General features: G+C 51.5%; 2 protein-coding genes across 7 annotated transcripts; both read left to right on the forward strand.

Moving 5' to 3' along the window:
- Window positions 1-268: 268 nt before the first annotated feature.
- On the forward strand, window positions 269-9,986 carry Mitf (transcription factor Mitf). Of its 3 annotated transcripts, none has more exons than XM_076538388.1 (7): window positions 269-812; window positions 3,219-3,426; window positions 3,569-3,919; window positions 7,347-7,536; window positions 7,654-7,729; window positions 8,307-8,586; window positions 9,572-9,986. In XM_076538388.1, the coding sequence occupies exons 1-7, from the start codon at window positions 502-504 to the stop codon at window positions 9,809-9,811; spliced, it is 1,656 nt and encodes a 551-aa protein (XP_076394503.1). In that variant the 5' UTR covers window positions 269-501; the 3' UTR covers window positions 9,812-9,986. The 3 variants fall into 3 exon arrangements, with proteins under 3 accessions (XP_076394503.1, XP_003701473.2, XP_012136373.1); XM_003701425.3 differs by lacking the exon at window positions 269-812 and adding an exon at window positions 1,114-2,108; XM_012280983.2 differs by lacking the exon at window positions 269-812 and adding an exon at window positions 1,718-1,920.
- A 145-nt stretch (window positions 9,987-10,131) lies between these two features.
- Window positions 10,132-16,492, forward strand: LOC105661969 (uncharacterized). Of its 4 annotated transcripts, none has more exons than XM_076538402.1 (5): window positions 10,132-12,983; window positions 14,050-14,252; window positions 14,349-14,484; window positions 14,706-14,839; window positions 14,929-16,492. In XM_076538402.1, the coding sequence occupies exons 1-5, from the start codon at window positions 12,737-12,739 to the stop codon at window positions 15,325-15,327; spliced, it is 1,119 nt and encodes a 372-aa protein (XP_076394517.1). In that variant the 5' UTR covers window positions 10,132-12,736; the 3' UTR covers window positions 15,328-16,492. The 4 variants fall into 4 exon arrangements, with proteins under 4 accessions (XP_076394517.1, XP_012136376.1, XP_076394519.1 ...); XM_012280986.2 differs by having other exon boundaries at window positions 10,132-11,660; XM_076538403.1 differs by lacking the exon at window positions 10,132-12,983 and adding an exon at window positions 12,990-13,828.
- Window positions 16,493-18,959: the final 2,467 nt, after the last annotated feature.

The raw sequence follows: 18,959 nt of genomic DNA on the forward strand, positions 1-18,959 counted from the left end.
CCGTTTATCCGCTTTCTCTCGCGCGTCGTCCGCGTCAGAGGTCGGGGATAACGATCTACTCGCGCTTGTTCTCGGGCAGGCATCGATCGTCTCGTATCGAGCATCGAGCATCGAGCAACCGGTGGCGCGATTAAACGCGGCGTTCGAGTAGGAAAGAGAGAAAGAAAGAAAAATTAGTCGAGCGAGAGAGAAAGGGAGAATTGGCCGTTCGCCGCTGAACGAGAACAAGTGGCTCTCGTAGTTGTCGCGGGACTCGCGGTCGTCTCGTCTCTCCCGTTGGTCGGTTCGGCGATTATCGGTCGACACGCGTTCGTCTCGGCTCGTGTCAGTGGGGAGGCGCCACGCTAGAAAGCAAAACTCGGGATCGCCGCGACGCGTCGCCGTCTCGATAATCGCGGTCGTTTCGTCGGCGAAAGAATCCAAGGTCCGTCGTTTCCACGAAGACGAGTGGCGTCGCGACGCGGCGTGTCGCGTCTTTTTCGCGCAATCGGGAACGCCAGAATGGACGAATCCGGGATCGACATGGGTTTCGATCTGGCAGCTTTGACGGCCGATCTGGAGCACCGGGAGGCGAGTTTACGCGATCATCGATGCGCGAACAAAGAGAACGGAATCGGCGTCGACGATCCGATCAACGTCGACGGAAACGAGAACGGGAACGGGAACGGGAACGGGAACGGGAACGGGAACGGGAACGAGAACGAAACCGGAACCGACCAACACGACTGGGAACAAGCTCTGTCGTTTTTGTCGTCGCCGTTACAGGACATCATGTACTACGAGTTAAAGAGCCGAACACCGAACACCGCCAGGTACGTGATCGAGTCTCGTTCGCGGAACAGTTTGCAACGTCATCGGAACGCACCGTAGACGGTGCAGCGGTGAACGAGTGCACAGCCTCTCGGATCTCGATCAGCGGTCGATAAGTTTCTTCTCGCTCTCTTCGGTTCGACTCGGATCCGCTCGATTCCATTCGGGCCAACTCGGCGATTCGTTGCACGCTTCTCCTCTCCACTCGGCATTCTCCGGTATTCGCGACGACTCTCGATCTCGATTCGAGTAAAAGCGATCTCGCGCGAATATGCAGAGATTCCTCGAACGCGAACACGGAGGATAACACCTATCGTACGAGGAGAAAATTCGACGCTCGTCGTCGCGACGGCAGGGGACAAACGATTGGCGCGAGTACGCGAATGCGCAAAAGTCGCGCGCGATCGACGACGAAAACGGCCGGGACAGAAAGAGGGGTTAACGAGGATCCATCCAGGTTTAGAAGCAGAAACGTCGGTTTTCGTCTACTGGCACCCTCTTCGTCGACGACGACGATAACAACGACGGCTAGGATGTTCGCGACAACGAGTTATATATCGCTTTAGTATCGGCCAGTCCGACCGCGGAAAGTTTCCGTCTTCCTCGAAGGATATGCAACGGATACCGAAAGGAGTGCGACGAGTCGTTGAATCGGAGGATATAGTGTCGTTTCTGAACCGAACCGATTTCGCGAGTATTATCGGGACATTGACTGGAAGAAAGAGAGCGAGCAAGTCCGCGAGAAGAAGCGCAACGACGGCGACGAACGCACCGTCGAACTGGACGACGTGTTTCGTCGAGCCGGAATTCGAGCCGGAATCGGGGATAAAAGTGGAAAGGCCGACGGCGAGCGGATCGGCATCGGCACCCGAGTCGGCGTCGATGCCACCGTCAACGCAGCTATCCTCGTCGTTCGGCTCGCTTCCGTTATCGCGCCTTTATGGTCAAGCGAAAAACTGGTTGTCGTCCGCTTGTCCTACGCGCGCGAGCACCGGATATCCGAGCAGCGCCGTTGGAGGCGGCGTCTCGGTCGGTGTTCCTGTGACCGATGCCGCCTCGTTCACCGGTCAGGATCGTCCGCGAGAATCGACGGAGCAACATAAGCAACGCGTACGCGTGCACATCGGTATCGACGACGATCTTCGTACGATCCTCGAAATGGATCCGTCGATCGTCGACGGAACGGTCGAAACGAACGGAACGGCCTTATCCGAGGCATCGCCATCGACCGATGCTTCTCGCAGCAACGATCGCGTTACGTTCGCACGCCCGTTACGTCCCATTCGCCCGCAAGGCTGGTACAGAACTGTTACGACGGTTCGAGGTTTACCCGATACGTTTTACGTGTTTTATGCCCCATCGTTGTCTGCCGCCCTCCAAACGTCCTAGCCTTTCCATATTTCCCTCGTTTCTCGTTTCTTCCCGTTTATTACTCTTCGCCTCGCTCGCGTAGCTCCTATCGGTGGTGCGATGTCGTTTTTCGATCGACATCGGACTCGTCGCGGACCTCTCGGCCGAACTCTGTTCGCACCTTTTCTTTAACCGCGCTCTAGCTCCTCTCCTCGACCGTAAACATTGCGTCTAAATATAAGCGCGGCCTTGGTTCACGCGCGCAAAAAGATCTTTCGTAAACTTCGCGTGTTCGATTCTCTAGCTTCCGTCTCGCGGTCCGAGAAAGAGGTTTCCCCCGACAGCGCGCCTATCCGATAAAGTGTCTGCCTTCGAAACGTTTTCCCGGTCTTTCTTCTCTTTTCCGAGATCTCTTTTCCGAGATCGAGATCGAAAGTTGGCTAAGCGATCGGCGCTTTCGATGCGAGTCGGAAGAAAACGTAGGAAAACGAGGAGAAAGAAGGAAGGAAGCAAAGAACGCGATTCGGAGGACAAGAATCGAATCTCGATCCAAATTGCGTAACCTCACTATTTTAGTTTTCTTATGGCCATCGCTTGGCCCTGTTCCCAAATCGGTAATACGAACTTTCCACGTCTCCGCGCGTTAACGCTTATCGTCGCAAAGAAAAACGCGTATTCGCCTATACTAGCCACGCCGCGGGAATACTTTCTCCGTACGAAACGATCCTGCTCGATCGATCGAAACTCAATAAATACTCGAGCAACGTCGAGAAAAGTTTCCACGCTTTTTATCGCGCCCTCGAGGAAAAGCGACCGCGAATGTCCAAGTTAAAAATACGCGCGTATCGATCGAGTAGCCAAACGCGTTCGTTGATCGCGCGAAACGAGCAAACGAAAATAAAGGAATAGGGTAAAGCGGACGGAAGGTGGCGAAGGTAGGAGGAAAGGAGGAAAGGAGGAAAGGAGAAAACGAGAAACGAGCCGCGTAAAGATTCGTAAAGGATCAGTTACGTTGTCGATCGTGACGTCGAATCGTTTTCGATGATTATGTTTTTCAGCCCACCGACGTTCAAGACCGCGACGCCCACTTCTCGCACCCAATTGAAGCTCCAGCTGATGCGGGAACAGCTTCAGGAGCAAGAGAGACGAGAAGCTGAATTTCGTCAGAGTTTGCAGCAGCAGAGACCGGCGGCTGCTCCTCCTAGACCCGTACCCTCCGCCTCGTTGTCGACCATCGGGGTGGACGTACCGCCGCAAGTCTTGCAAGTATGTTCTCCCTTTCCTTTATTTCCTCTTCGCTCTTATCTTCTATCGCCGCCGCGGCGATCTCTCGTCGACAATTTACTCCTCGAATAAGAAGCAAACCAGTTCGAGTAGACAGAGAAAACTGAATCCGTGCTGTTTACAGGTACGAACGCTGTTGGAAAACCCGACGCGATATCACGTGGTTCAGAAGCAAAAGAACCAAGTCAGGCAATACCTACACGAGTCGTTCCACGGTGGCAGCGAAAGCACCGAAAACGATAATGTTCTCCGTGGAAATTCGGCGGAAAGCGTGCCAACGTCCTCGACGATGGTGGTTCACAGCGCGCCTCCGGGACCGACGGTGCATCATCCGAAGCCGCAGCATCCTCATCTGGCCTCGTATCCGCACGGTCCAACGGTATTGTCGCACGGTAATCCGGTCGCGGCCAGTCCAGACCCGACGACCGGTGCCATGTCACCGGGGCTTTCCAGCGTCGCGACCAGCAATTCCGAGGTAATCCGCCTATCCACCGTCAACCTACTAGATCGCTTTAATCGAGTCGTTTCAGCGTCGCGGTAATTGGTAGTCGAAAGTTTCCTCGGCGGCGATCGCTTTCTTCTTCGTTGGTATTCGCGTCGCGAAGGTCGCGAAGAATCGTCGATCGATCGGTACCGTAACGATACGTATACGAGCGTATACGCGTTCGAGCGAAAGTTACTCGAAAAGGGCGCGGTGCGTCCGAAACTCGTAACTCGTATCGCGATCCTGGCGGAGAATTTTCACGAGGACAGGATCCAACGAGACGAGACGAGAGACGATGCGCCGCTCGCTGAAACGAGTGCTAGAGAAGAGACTAGAATGAAACTAGAAAAGAGACGGGGCAAAGAGAAACGACGGTACACCTTCGAGAGAAAGAGATGGAGATCGCGAGCGGACAAAGGCAGGAACACCAGTACTGTTCGGTAGATAGCGGTCGTTAAATAACGAGGAACGCGCTCGGATGGAGGAGGGAGAAGGGTGCGAAGCGGGAGAGATAGCGACAAGCAGGCGTGGGGCATCGTGGAGTCGGTGGCGCGTGTCGCGTGGCGCGAGTTGGAGCGGTAGCGAGCTCGAGCGAACAGTTCCGAGACGATCCGATCGAAGTTGCAACGCGCGTACAAATTTTACGGAGAGAGGCTCGCGTCGCGGTCGTTGGACGTGCGTTCGTTCTGTCGTCGACGAGGAGTGTTTCGTGTTCGTTACTCGATTCGTCTCTTCGGTTCGTCGTGGGCAAGAGGCGCGCGCGCGCGACCGCACAGAACCACGGAATATCCTTTCGCGACCGCGAATTAATTCGTTGGACGAAATCGCGCGATTCCCGAGACGGCGTGGCGCGGTGCATCGCGGCCAAGCGTGGTCGCCGCGTCGCGTCGCGGCGGTAACAACACCGGCTTTGAACGCGAACAATGCGAAACAATCTTGTTTCGTTCGCGCACCGGTAACAACCATGAATCAGTGTTCTTCTTCTTCTTCTTCTTCTTCGCGATAATCGCGATCGCTGCGAATCGCTGCGAACCACCGCGAACGATTCCGTGCTCGATCGTCGACGATTCTCCGCTTCTTTCGTTTGACTCTCCGTGCCCCGCTAACATCGAGAAGCGCGTTATTGGATAACCGCGACCTTGAGGTACGTTTAATTCGTAGGTAGTCGCGACGGAGAAGCGCGGTAACGCGAAGAGAAAACGCAAGGTTGCCAGGAACTGGCGCGCGGCATCGACGAATCGCGTTACCCCGAAAAATGCGTCTGTTCTCGTTCCAAGCGATCGCGTTCCCGTTCGCGACCGCGCCCGCGCTTGCGTCCGCGCCTGCGCCTGCGTACGCCCCTACGGCGTTCTCCTCGACGTTATCCTGACGAGAATTTACTTCCCTCGATAGATTCGCGCGCGATCCTCCTCGTACTTCGGTTAGGTTGCTCCTCTCGATTCGGATGTCCGTCGTTGCTCTGGCACGGTTGCTCCGAACGCCGAACGAATCGAATAACGCGCGTTCCTTCGTTTTACGCACGAAAAGCGGAGTTGCACGCGTCGTGGGGCGAACTCTCGACGATCGGTTTCGGGACCTTCTTCCTCTCGCTCGCGCGTTCAGAGTCGGCCGAAAGAAGACTCGTCGCGTCTCGGCGTGCGCCGTACGCGGTGCGCCATGCGACTTGCGCCGTCGACGCAGATCGGTACGCGAGCAGTGCATTCGCGATCCGAATCGAGTATTCGCGCGTTTCGAAGAGTATCGTAACGAAACGGAAAGAAACGGAACGAAACTGTTGATCGGTTTCGAACGTGCCGCTTCCAACGACCGATCCCCGCTTCCGCGTTATCGCGTACGAGCGTCGCGATCGAGCCGCTGCTGACCACGCGCGTGCTCGATCGCCAACTAATCCCACCGAGACTACGCGGACGCGCACGACCCTCGTTCTCGTTTCGCCGTCGGCTAGCATTGCCAGCAATCAGCAACGAGATGCCAGTATTCAATATAATCGCTCGAAGGTGTAAGGTGAGTTTGAGTATGCTCCTTTGGCTGTCATCGTGTCTCCGCGTCGAGTCGAAACTCGAAGATTCCTTCGAACGAGTCGAACGAACGCGCAACCGGCGATCCAAACAACGAAACTCGTTCATCGTTTCGGTCAACGGACAAAGATCTTTGGAATCTTGTACCACGGAACTTTCTTATCTCGTCCTTCGCCTTTCGAACGCGACGCGATTATCGAGCGATTCGCCACCGAGTTACGAGCTGGCTTTTACCTACGAACGCGATAAGCGAACGCGCTTAGCGTCGGACCGGATGCGCGAGCGGACACGATGCTCGTTGCTTATCGGACGATTTAGGTAGCCGTGTAATCGCGTCCGATCACGAATCACGAATTACGAAGACGTCGCGAGGCCATGCGATTTCTCCGCTCTACAAATTACGATTCGCCGATCGGCAATCGGCGCACGTAAATCGCCGTTGGAATCATCGCGATCATCGTCGCGATAACCGTAACCGTAAAAAAGCGAAATTTTCAACGTTTAGGAGATTGCACCGATAGTCCGTTATCTCGGTAATCACCGACGCGGAAACAGCTTCTCCATCATTTTCGACAGTATTCGTATTAGCCAGCTACTATTTTATCCGCGATCGAACGAACCAGATTACGTTCACTCGGCATCGGCCGGCTAATCCGATATTCTCGCGACGGACTCTTGTCTCGATGAAACGAACGTTAATTCCCAAACGGTTCCTCCTGTTTCCGCTTACCGCGTTACCGAAATACGAGCTAGGGAAACGAAACGTCGATCGATCGCCAGGCCGGCGAATAAGCCGATCATCGGAATAAGTTCCCCGATGCCCGGCTAATCGATCCAGCCTCTGGATTCCCTCCGGTGCCCGCTCGTTCGCTTTCTTCCGTTAGTCTTCGATTTTCTCGGGCCTGTTTCTTCCGTTTAGCCGCATGTTCGCGACGCGTCGTTGTCCGAATCACGGATCGCCACCGACGCGGCTTCCTCCACGGACAGACGTCGCGTCGGTTATTACTGTTACGTAATATTTACGTAACTTACACGTCCGCAACACGTATATCCATAAGCGCTGTGTTGCGCTGCATAAACACTCGCGAGTCGAAGCGCTAATGCGCGATCTCACCTTGTTTTCTTCCGATCGCGATCGTTTCGCTTCTCTCGCCTTGCTTCTCGTTCCTCGTCTTTTTCGATCGTTCGCCGTCCGCCGTTCGCCGTTCGCCGTTCGCGATATCCATTCCCCTTCCCAGAAATCTACGAGGTCGAGTCGACGAACGGAAGGAAAAGAATCGATCGAACGTATCGAGCAAGAGAGACGCGCGATCGCGACGAGATCGAAATATACCAATCGTTCTTTTCCTCCTCGCTTTACTGCGAAAAATGCTAATCGCTGCGAATCGGTACTATTGCAGGCGGAGGATCTATTGGACGACATCTTATCTTTCGAAGCTGGATCCTTGGGCGATAACCTAAAGGACGGCCAAACCGGAAATCTGACCAACGTTCCGGAGCTCCAAATCAAGCCAGAACCTTTGTTGCTTACCGAAGCCGAAATCCATGCCCTTGCCAAGGACCGGCAAAAAAAGGACAATCATAATATGAGTAAGTCCACGTACGAGTATACGTATTCGCCTAGCCGTCTTACATTCGAGTAAATGAAAAACTGTCCGAGATATATCGATGTCTCGTATTTCGTTAATTCGCGATTCTATTTTTCAGTCGAGAGGCGACGTCGATTCAACATCAACGACAGAATCAAAGAACTTGGTACCCTGTTGCCCAAAACCAACGATCCGTGAGTAATCCTCGATTCATCTCGATTCGTCTCGTTTCGAACGATCGTCGAATATTAGAAAATCGGTTCGTTCGATGAAAATTTTCCAGCTCACCGAGTTGGTTAGGTGTAGAACCCGAACGAAACTCGGTTACGTTAATTTGGCTAGTAAGTTTCTCTCTTCGAAATTATTCGATCCCGAGATCGCGAGATCTCGTTGCATAACGTTCGCGAAAAAGGAGCAAGGAGACGCGTTTTTTCGTATCGTTCGAGTGACAGCGAACAAACGAGACGAGAGTCGTCCGAGATACCGTCTCACCGATAACGAAACGAATCTCGGTCTAACGACAAAGGCAAACACGACGCGACACGTCGAGCCGCGAACGTAGTGGTCGTACCACGAATCTTTCCCTTACCGTTCGTCAGCGAGTATTTTTTTTCGACATTCGAAAGCGGACGACTGTACTTGAAAGCGTTCGGCTTTTATCAACGCGATTCGAATCGTCTCGTGACCGCTTCCGTGTTTGCTCGGAAAAGTTAGTCGAGAAAGTAAAACTTTGGTCGCGAGACTAAAACGAGTAACGTCGATTCGTTGCAGGTATTACGAAATTGTTCGAGACGTCAGACCGAACAAAGGCACCATCCTCAAGTCGTCCGTCGAATACATCAAGCTATTGAAGAACGAGTTGACCAGGATGAAACAAAACGAGCTCAGGCACAAGCAGTTGGAGCATCAAAATCGGCGACTCTTGTTACGAGTTCAGGAACTAGAGTTGCAAGCGAAGGCTCACGGACTGCCGGTTTCTGATTTTAACTGGGCTTCGTGTTCCAGCGGCGTGCCGAATGCCTTCCCCAGAAACAAACTCGAACAACGCAAGGTGCGGTAACGCGGCTATACGCTCGGACGCTTTTCCCAAACTCCTTTTCGCCGTCCCTCGTCTCTCTCTGTTCGCGAAACGATCGCGATCGGTTCGCGGTATAGCGCGCGACCGTGTCCGACATCGGTGGCGTTTAACGTTTTCAAGGTTACCCCGATACACGGCCACGTCGTGCTTCGGCACGTTACGCCGCGTCGCGTCGATCGTTTCGCGATCCTTGATCCGAATAAACGTTCGTTTCGTTCTCGGGACTGGTTTCATAATCCGCATCTGTTCTTTCGAGACAACCAGCTACGAAATCGTTCGTTTATTCCTCCTTGTGCGCGCGCGCCCTCTCTCTCTTTTTCTTTCTTTACCTCTATCTCTCTCTATCTATCTATCTCTGTCTATCTCGCTACCTTCTATCTCTGTCTATCTATCCACTTCTGTTGTCCCATGTCCTCCCCACTCGTATCGAGCGACGTTCCCGCTACCGCTTCCTTTTCCATCACCCGCGCCTGATGCTCTATCTTCCTTCTCTCCTGTCCCCTACCCGCTCATCGACGCGTACATAGCTTGCCCCTCTCTCTTTATCGCCGTTAGATCGTTCGTTCCCGCGGTGTATTTCCTTCTCGCTCTGTTTCTCGTTTGCTCGTCTTCCATCCTTAAGGAATACGCGAGTACGCGTATCGGATAGACCGGGCTGCTATCGCACGGAATTAAGTAGGCGATCGAGAACGACCGTACGGAAATTTTTCAACGCCGCGTAGCTCGCGTTAATCTCGATTTCAACATTTTATGGCTGGGATAAGTTCTAGTTTCGTAGAGCTTGTATATCGCGTCGTGTACCGAATACCTACACAATTACGTACATTAGACTTGCGTAGAGATATTGCCGTTCCCATTTCTCCTTCTCTTTTCTTTACTTTCCCGTCCTTAGTCCACGCTAACGCGCCAACATCGTGCTAGTAGATCGAATCGTAACGAAACGCGGTTTGATCGACAGATACCGGAGTTAGTGGCGGAAGAGGGACCGAGCTTGAGCATATCGCAGTTCGAAGATCTGATGGAGGACGACGCGAGTGGACCGATCCACAGTCGCGATCCGATGCTCTCTTCGCCGCATCTTCCACCTCTGAGCCCAGCACCGACCGGATGTCAACACGGTCTACCGGACGAAGATACTCTCGGTAGCTTGGCATCTACCACGCCAAACTCTTCCTCCGACATGGATATTGTCGCGTAGCAGACGTTCAACGACGACAGGATCTGTTCGTCCCCTAGTATTTCGAATGCGAGTGCGAGTGGAAGCGTGAGTGCGAGTGTAAATGCGAGCGCGAGCGCGAGCGTGAGCACGTTTCGATGTTATCGCGGCGAGCTAGTATCGCGCGATAATCGGATAAACGGCGACCCGTCTTATTCTTGTACCGTCGTTCAACGGCTGGCCGTTAAGCGCGCGATCGTGTACGGAATTCGGTGCTGTACGGTGTCGCCTTCCGGAAATCGCTGCCTCGACAACGTTTTCCTCTATCGCGTTCGGTTATGGAATTTCGTTCGCTCGTTTCCCCGTTCGTTACCATCGGGAAGCTAACGAAAATAATTCCAGATACTCTCGCGTTCGTCGCTCTGGTTCTTCGAAGAACGGAACGGATGCGGCCGTTTCGTGCGTTAAACGAAATTTGTGCGTCAGGCGAGGGCACTCGCGCGGGACGCGAGCATTTCTGCGCACGACACGACACGGCACGAAACGAAACGGAATCGAATCGATCCAATGGTACTTTTTTTTCGACTCGACGAAACGAGGACACGACGAACGCTTCTCGAATTTCTTTCGACTCGGTGAAATTGTGTGAATCCGATAGGCGCGAACGCGTCGAGTCGCTCGAAATCGGCGCAGCGGTAGAAACATGCTCGATCTTCGTCGTTCGAAAGCGCTCGATTCTATCACGAACGAGGTCAACGTCGAAAGTAGTTCGTTTCGCAACGTTTCAACCTAGACACCGTCGCTTTCGATAAACCTTCGTTCGTTCGTCCGTCAGCGACCGTCAGAGGACCCGTAGAACAACGCGCGACTCGACCGATTCTTTTCGTTCCTTTCGTTCACGGTTACGCTCATTCTCCGTTACGCTTTGTTCGCGCCCATTCTCGTCGCCTTACGCTCTCGTAAGTGCCGCGGCATTTACGTTTTCCATTCGTAAAGAATGGACAAGAATTGGAACGGCGACGACAGCGACAACGAAAGCGAGATCAGGGACAAGGTATAGAGTACAGATGCAGTAATTGGTCGATTTCGGTCGGAAACTTTCGGTCGCGCATCGTTTCGGAAGATACGCGAGCACGAGCGCGTCGAACAAAAATCAAACGACGGGATGGAAAGAAAGACGGACCAGCAGGGAACGAACGAAGCATCGAAGGCGGACAGTGAACGACGGCACGATTTTTTCGAAGATTCGATCGTAAATTTATTTCGGAACGATCCCGTTCTCGTATTTTTTCTTTTTCTGCGTACAATTCATAGTATATGTATAGATACTTCGGAAACAACTTCGAAAGGAGCGATCTATGCATCGCGACGTTTATCGTCGCTGCGAACACGCGTAATCCGTAATCCGTAATCGTATATAAACATCCATACGGTCGTCGCGCTTTACCTGGTTTGTGCGCGCGTATTATTCGATCATCGTTATCCACGGAATCCGCGCGAGAATCTTGCGATACACGTTTCTCCGCGGTGCCCGCGAGAAACTGCAGAGTATATATAAAGAAACGTTACGAAAAAAATCATTGTGCTTTCCTTTCCTCGTCCGAAAACTCTTTACCCGACACCTTTTTTCTCCTCCCGTTCGATCTCGCCTTGCCACGTTTCGTTTTCTTCGACCACACGAAGCACAGTCTTTTCGCGCAGCGATATTCGTGTTGTCGAGACGATGCGAGAGAAGTTCAAGGGAACGAAAAGAGCACGGATAGCGAGAGAAGAATAAATGGACACTGGTCGAGAAGAAAAAGACGCGAAAAGGAACTGTTTGGAATGATCGGCAGCTATCAGTACCGAATTTTCACCGCCACCCTCTCCGTTCAACGGACAATTTCACCAAGTACGACGTCGCACTTGTTCTTTGTCTATTTATTTCTCTATTTATCATCGTGATTGCGGTCGTCACTGTTATCACTACCGCACCGTCACCGCCGACACGTATGCTACCCTCTTCGCGATCCTTTCTTCACTCTCGTATCTCGATGTACGAAGATCCTGGGAACGGAGGAGTCGCTGCCAATGTCCCTTCTTTGTCGCGTACGACAACAGCGTGGTTCAGTTCGAGCAGCAGTTACTTCGAGATTGATGGGAACCCTTTACGCTCTTTCTTATTCGTTGAAATTTTTCTTTCCTCCAAGTTATTCGGTTGTACGTTTTCCTTTCACGCGAATTTTCATCTTTTCCTCTTGTTACGTTCGCATAGCGTATAAGAGTAACCGGCGGACACGCCCACCCGTAAGAACTGTTCATCTTAAGGAAGTCGCATCGCCCACGTATCTTTCGAATGTTTAGCCGATTTACTCGTTACGCGATCATCGTATCCAACGGTGTATATCGTAAGCCTCTTCCTCTCTCGCTCGTTTCATCCGTCTACTTCCGTTCCATTACCTACCGTATCGTCCTACCGCGCCCTGATCGGAACAGACTTCGGTATGCCAGGACTCGTCGCGGCGCACGGTTATGCGACGCCGCAGCGCGGCGCACCGCGGCACCGTTAGACACGCGTGGCTATCAACGTACGGCGCAGCCCTCTCTGCGTTCTTTGCCCGACCGCTTGAACGTCAGTTTCGAAACAGGGTGGGCGCTACTAACGCGCTACCGTTACCGACTTTTGTTTTCGTTTACGTGCTCGGTTACGCCTCGTGATCTTCCTCTTTCCTTTTCCTATTCCTCCTTCTTCTTTAACTTCCCCTGTTTTTCTTCGTGCTACCGGACTCGTCTTCGACCGATACGACGAAACGCGTTACTCTGCTGTTTTTTCCTTTGGTTGTTCGTGCGACCATTTATTAGGGCGAAAGTACAATAGACGAGAAATAAGAATAAAGAAGAACAGAAGGGAAGGTAGCAAAGAAGGACGGAAGGAAGAAGGAAAAGCATCGAGCGAGCAGAAGAGAAGCAAGATTAAAAGACTGCGGTATGGGTGTGCCGTTCGTCGAAACACCGGATAATGTTAGAGGAAATAATGTTCGAGATGTTTGGCTTCGTTCATCGAGTCGATTCGAGGATCGATGCCGTACGAGATTGTTCGTCCCTGAGAGATCGATCGGATCGCGAACAAGCGGAGCTTCCGTGTCCGTTCCTAGTGTCTTTTCGCGAACGCGCTCCATGCTCTGCATTTTGCTCGCGACTCGCCTAACCGGGGTATTCGCAACCTTCGACAGAAGTAAGTATCTTATCCTCGCTTCATTTTCGAAACCCCTAAAAGAGGCAAGGGTACGTGGCTAGAGCGAATAATAAAAAGGAAAACGCGAACGGAATACGAAACGAAGGCAATGGAGGGAAGCATTGTTCGAGAGTAACGTCGGAAACGAATGGTAAACAGGACGGAACCTCTTGGTGGAAATCCGCGTGGTAGAAGAGAGAAGAGCGTGGTAGGGCCACTTGGACGGATGCTAATGGTTTACAAAGACAACACCGATGACAACGTTAACGAGGAAACGGTTCTTTTTCCTGTTTTTTCGCGATAGAGCGACAGCGAAAAATCTACCTGCCAGATGGCTACTGCTAAACGTTAACCACTCTAACCGTTAAATCGTTACTCTTTTCGTACTCGCTGTCGTTGTTTGTTTCGCGTTCGCTTTCGTTCGCGGCGATTTCAACAATCTGTGTATTCCGTGACGACGTACTCAGAGTAGGCAGAGAACGAGAAGTTAATTGGCAACGCGATGCTCTTCGAGCTTAGGTCGTTTCGAAAAGTACGCGAGGCGTTTCGGCACAATACGCCACTGGCAACCTTTCTCGAAACGATAGCTTCGCGATAAAGCGACTACGCGCTGGCATCGAATCAAATTAAGCCCCATACCATACGCTGTGAAATTTTCTCGTCCGCTACAGTACACCTTCGCGGATTCGTGCACTCTACGTTCGATGCCGCGGTATATCGCTTAACGTTTTCGAGACCGATTAGTTAGCTCCCGAAAGTCGGACCGTATTGGCTCCGTACCAAACGATCCGCGATTCAATTAAACCGCAACGAGTTAAAGGAAGCAAAAGAAAACGAATTGGACCGTAAGGAAGCGATCGTTGACCGCGATGTCGTATCGAAATTCCACCTAATAACTTTCATTGGCGTTTCGATATACATACGTAGTCGAGGAAAATAAACAATTTCCAAGTATCTAATCATCGACGTATTACAGACATTTTTAGTACAGAAACTAATATTTTCTCGTAAACGCTGCGCGAATAAAGTTGAAATCGGATTAACGAGAAGAATTTTGTTTTTTCAGCCGGTGGTATAAAAGTCGAGATGAAAGTACCGAACGAGGCGAAAATCGGATCGTCGATCGAGCTCGAATGCGTATGGCAAATTCACGGACCAAGCGGACTTTATTCGGTGAAATGGTACAAGGACGATCACGAATTCTTTCGATACGTACCGGACAATGATCCCAGGATACAAACGTTCTCGCAACCCGGTATAAACGTCGATGTAAGCGTCGATTCGACTCTCTTTCTACTCTCCTTTATCGTCGTCATTCGGTCCTGTTAGTATGCAATTTTTATTCGTACATCGTTACGTTTACAGAACAGATGGAACACCGAAAACTCGATCAGACTGAAAGAGCTGGAAACGAAGAGTTCTGGCCAATATAAATGCGAGGTGTCTACGGAGGCGCCGTCGTTCGCCACCGTCTATCGAACGGCTAATTTGACCGTGATCGGTAAGCGCATCGAAAATTCTTCCTATTATTTCATCTTCTTACCTCGATGATCGTTCGCGCGCTATCTGTGCCTACCACGCGATAAGCGTTATCTAATTTCGATACAATGCGATACGATACGGTAGAAGGTGAGACGAACCAAGAATCTATATTACTGTTCCGTTTCTATTCGTCGACCGACGTATTTCTCGCGAAAATATGCTAAAAGCGCGTAATTTCAGCGATGCCCGAAAGAGGTCCAGAAATTACAGGCTTATCTCCGCGTTATACGATCGGAGACGATCTCACGGCGAACTGTACCGTCTGGCCGTCCGTCCCAACGGCTGCTATTCGTTGGCTAATCAACGAAAAACCGGTAAAATATTGTCTACGTTCTATTCGGCTCGTTCGCAGCGAACGGTCAACATCGAGATTCGAGTTAAAAATGATTTTTATCGGTCGTAGATCGCCGCGAAGCAAACGATCCAATATTCGACAATGGAAATCAGGAAGAAGAAGGAAAGAGAGCAGAGGAATGAGGAAACGTCGACTTCCGCGACGACACCGAACGCTCTGGGATTACGAGTGAAACTGGAGCCGTTGCACTTTGAAGGAGTACGCGAAAAGTCGGTGATCGCGATAAAATGCGTCGCGCGAGTCGGCTCGTATCTGCTCGCGACGGAAAAACGCGTCTCGATGAACTACGCAAACAAGCAACGATTGAGCGCCGATAACGCTCGCAGCGAAGCTCACGGATGGCATCGTGTCCGCCCCACCGAACGTTTTTCGCTTCTGTTAATCTGCTATTTTTGTTCTCGTTTGCGAACGAACGACCGAATGGTCGAACAAAACGAGCAAAACTAACATAAAACCAATGGAGTAGCCTTTGAGAGTTGGCGAGCGAACAGAGCGCTTCCGCGCGTAGTCGCCTCGATATCGATTCGTTCGTTCGCGTCTAGCTGTGATATTAAATATAAGGTGTTCCAGGTCCGTCTATGCGAATTTCACCGGACCCGAACCATTCGCTCGTTAATTAGTTTTTCGCGTTTTTCTCCGTTAGATACGTTAGATACGTTAGACACGTTACATAGGAGAGGGATCGGTATCGGTACCGGGCGAATCTATCGATACAGGTAATCGAATAACGACGAATAAACGAACAAGCATGTACTCTGGGACCGATTCACCCGACGAACGATCGATACCAAGTGTCTACGAGCACCGAGAATTATAACTTTTCCCACTCGCTTTTCCCTTTCCTCGTAACCGCGAGAAATTATTAACTCAACCTTTTTGCAATAACATCGAAACAGATAATAATCTGTCACGGAATCTTGCGGTAGAATATAAGCGAATAAAATTGATTAGAATAGACGCCTACCGCCAAGTGAATCCGAATGGATTACATTTCCCGTGATTTTGCCGATGCACCGTTAAATCGTTTCGATTCGAAAAAACGAGATAGCAGGTAGCTCCTCGAAAGAACGATAAGAATGTGCGGCTAAACGCACGATACGATCTTATTATTATTTGTACAAGATCGTTTCGAGATAAATCATTTTGATAGATCGTACTGTTGCGCGAATGTGTCGAAATTCCGGCTCGAGTTTACGGCTTCTTACGCGGAAAATAAAAGAAATTAAGCGACCAAGTTCTTTAACGAATTTCTCGTTGAAAAACGAGATCCTATTCCGAGCGAGACGATACGTACCGATCTATAGTTCCTCCGATATTTCCTACTTTATCAAACATCGGCAATAACCATCGAACGCGCGAGCGGCGGAGATACGAAGAACCTTTACGCGAGTAAGGTAAGCGGTGTCGCTTTCGTTCGAACAACGAAATTACTACATATTTGGACGAAGAACGGCTCTGGAGGCGTAGACTAAATATACGGCTTCGGCGTATCGTTATTCGTGGCAACCAGCTGGAAATCGCGGTGCACGTTGCGCAACACCGTTCGTTAATAAAACCGTGAGAGAAGGAGAAAAAAAAAGTTACGCACGAAAAGAAAGAAAAATACAGAAAAGCAGGGGCATGGAAGTATCGCGTGCATTAAATCGGCTGGAGACGACGCGACGCGATTCGAGACGAGATGGAAAGAGCGATTATCAGGCAGAGATCACGGTATCGCGTCGGTTTTGACTGATCATTAACGACGATCACGCATCGGAGGACAGGCAACAGTTTCGCGAGTTAATTGCCTATGAAACGCTAAAAATAAGAAAGTAAGAGAGACACTCTGCACGTGCACAGATCGTGGAACGTGGAACGCGGAACGTGAAACGGCGGGAATCGAGAACGTGCGCTCATCGATATCTCGACCAACCCAGAGACAGTCTGTTGTTTCACCTCTCGAGGCTCGAGGTCGTTTCGAACACGCTATTGGTCGACGGCGTCGCTATCCTCTCCGCGTCGCATCGCGTCACGTCGCGTCGCGCCGCGTCATCGTGACTTTGCTCCGTTTCCGACGCGCCGATAGGTGTTTGCGCGGGATTACCCTCGAACGCATCGAACGCGTGTTCGTTTCAATTTCATCCGGCTATAGAGCCTCACGCTATACATATATCTACGATAGTTTCGATCCTTATCGCGATCGATCGTGAAGAGAATCGAAGAAAAAAAAAAGTTGCGACCGCAGCCTAGACGCGAACAACGCTGCTGCGGTTCGATTTTTTCGCGCAATGATCGCCGCTTTTGCGCGTTCGCGTTCGCGTTCGAAAAATTGTAATCGCGATCGAACACGGGACAGAGAAGAGACGAAAATAAAAAACGAGGGGAGAAAGGGGAGGGTCCGAGAAGAGAAGGTAGAATCGACTCGGAGAGACAGGGGTTTACTCGTAAAGAGAAGGAAGAATTGGCGGCTCGCAAGACGCTTCGAGAGTCGCGTTCGGATTAATCCGTCGCGGACATAAGACGTAATGGTACCGAGCTGCTCAATTACGCTCGGATTAACGGTGCACGAGGGGTTCCCCTTCCCCCGGACCACTTATCTCCTCGAGAATCCATACTCTCAGTGTCCCTTGCACGCTCTCCACCTCGTGCGCGATCTACCAGGGCCTTTGAAACGCTATATAAAGTGACAAACTTGCACGGTGACACTGTATCGGCGTTAATACGGCACCTCGATCCAGTCCGGTTGGGTAATCACTGCCGGATTTTTTATCGGACCGAAAAACGATACGTTACGATAGGATCGTTCGAGCGGCGATCGCGATCGATCTCCGCGTTCCCGGTTTCGCAGCGACGCGCCGCGCTGCCAGCATTTTCTCGTTCGCGCGCACCAGTTTCTTCGCTCGTTCGTGCTCGCGTATCGAGATCGAACGCCTACTCTTTTTCTCCTTTTCCGCTCTTGCTCCGTATTTTCACGTGCGCGCTCGTACACGCGCGCACGTGCACGCTTCCTCCCGCTTCGTCTCGACGCGGCTCGCGCGCCGTTTCCTTCCGTTCGGCCGTGAACGGTCCCGGTATCCGAGTTCCGAAATCGCATGATTTTCTACGGCCGGAAGAAGACTCTTCTCCCGTCCACGTACCGTGCACCCACTCGTCTGTCAACTAGGGTAGGTAATTTTCACCAGTTTCTTCTTCTTCTTCTTCTTCTTCTTCTTCTTCTTCTTCTTCTTTTTCTTCTTCTTCTTCTCCTTCTTGTTAGGCTCTTAGAGTACGCGTCGCGAATTCGTCGCTGATCTAACCTCGTTCGAGCGTGTCCGAGACGGTTCGCGAGGCGCGTAGTACGCACCGTCTACTGACCCGAATACGCTCGAGGTCCCTCGTTCGCGTTCCTCCTGCTTACCGTTTTCGTTTCTCGTTTCTCGTTTCTCGTTTCTCGTTTCAAGTTTCTCGTTTCCCTCGTCGCCGTACCATTTTTATCAGCTACGAATCGCTGCGCGAACGCGGACGACGCACCATCGATCGAGAACGCTACTTGTCCCTCGCTCGGAAGAGCGCTTCCGATTCTTCGTTCGCCGCCCATTATCCAATCGACGAACGCGCGAATCAAAGAAAATCTAAATTGTATCCGACGAATCCAGCCACAATCAGCTTATAATAGCCAAGACCGTCCGCTCAGAGTACGCGCGTGTGCGAATTAGCACGCAAGAATTTTCGGCGGTCGACGATGATATTTAACGAGTTGTCTCGAAACGGTGGCAACGCTCGCGAAAAATTGTCCGAATTTCCTCGAGGTCGTCGAACGGCGATCTTTCGAATTTCCCGAATTTCCCGAATTTCCCGCATTTCCCGCGAAAGTTAGCGGATGCCTTTGAAATTTCAGTTTCGCTGTCGCGCGTCTCGCGTTTCGTCGTACCGCGTCACGTGCTCGCAATCGACCGCTATCTCTCGTTACGTCGTTACGCGCTGCCGACATTCGACCAACGAACGTTCTCGCTTCCCTTTTACCGGTTCCCCTGATCATTCGATCAGCCGATCCCGCCTAGACCACCCTTTCAACCGCTTCCGTTCTTCCAACGATCACGGCTCGCGGCCTCACTCGCGCT

The sequence above is a fragment of the Megachile rotundata genome, chromosome 12 (assembly GCF_050947335.1).
Source record: "Megachile rotundata isolate GNS110a chromosome 12, iyMegRotu1, whole genome shotgun sequence".
In the NCBI taxonomy this organism is placed as follows: Eukaryota; Metazoa; Arthropoda; class Insecta; order Hymenoptera; family Megachilidae; genus Megachile; species Megachile rotundata.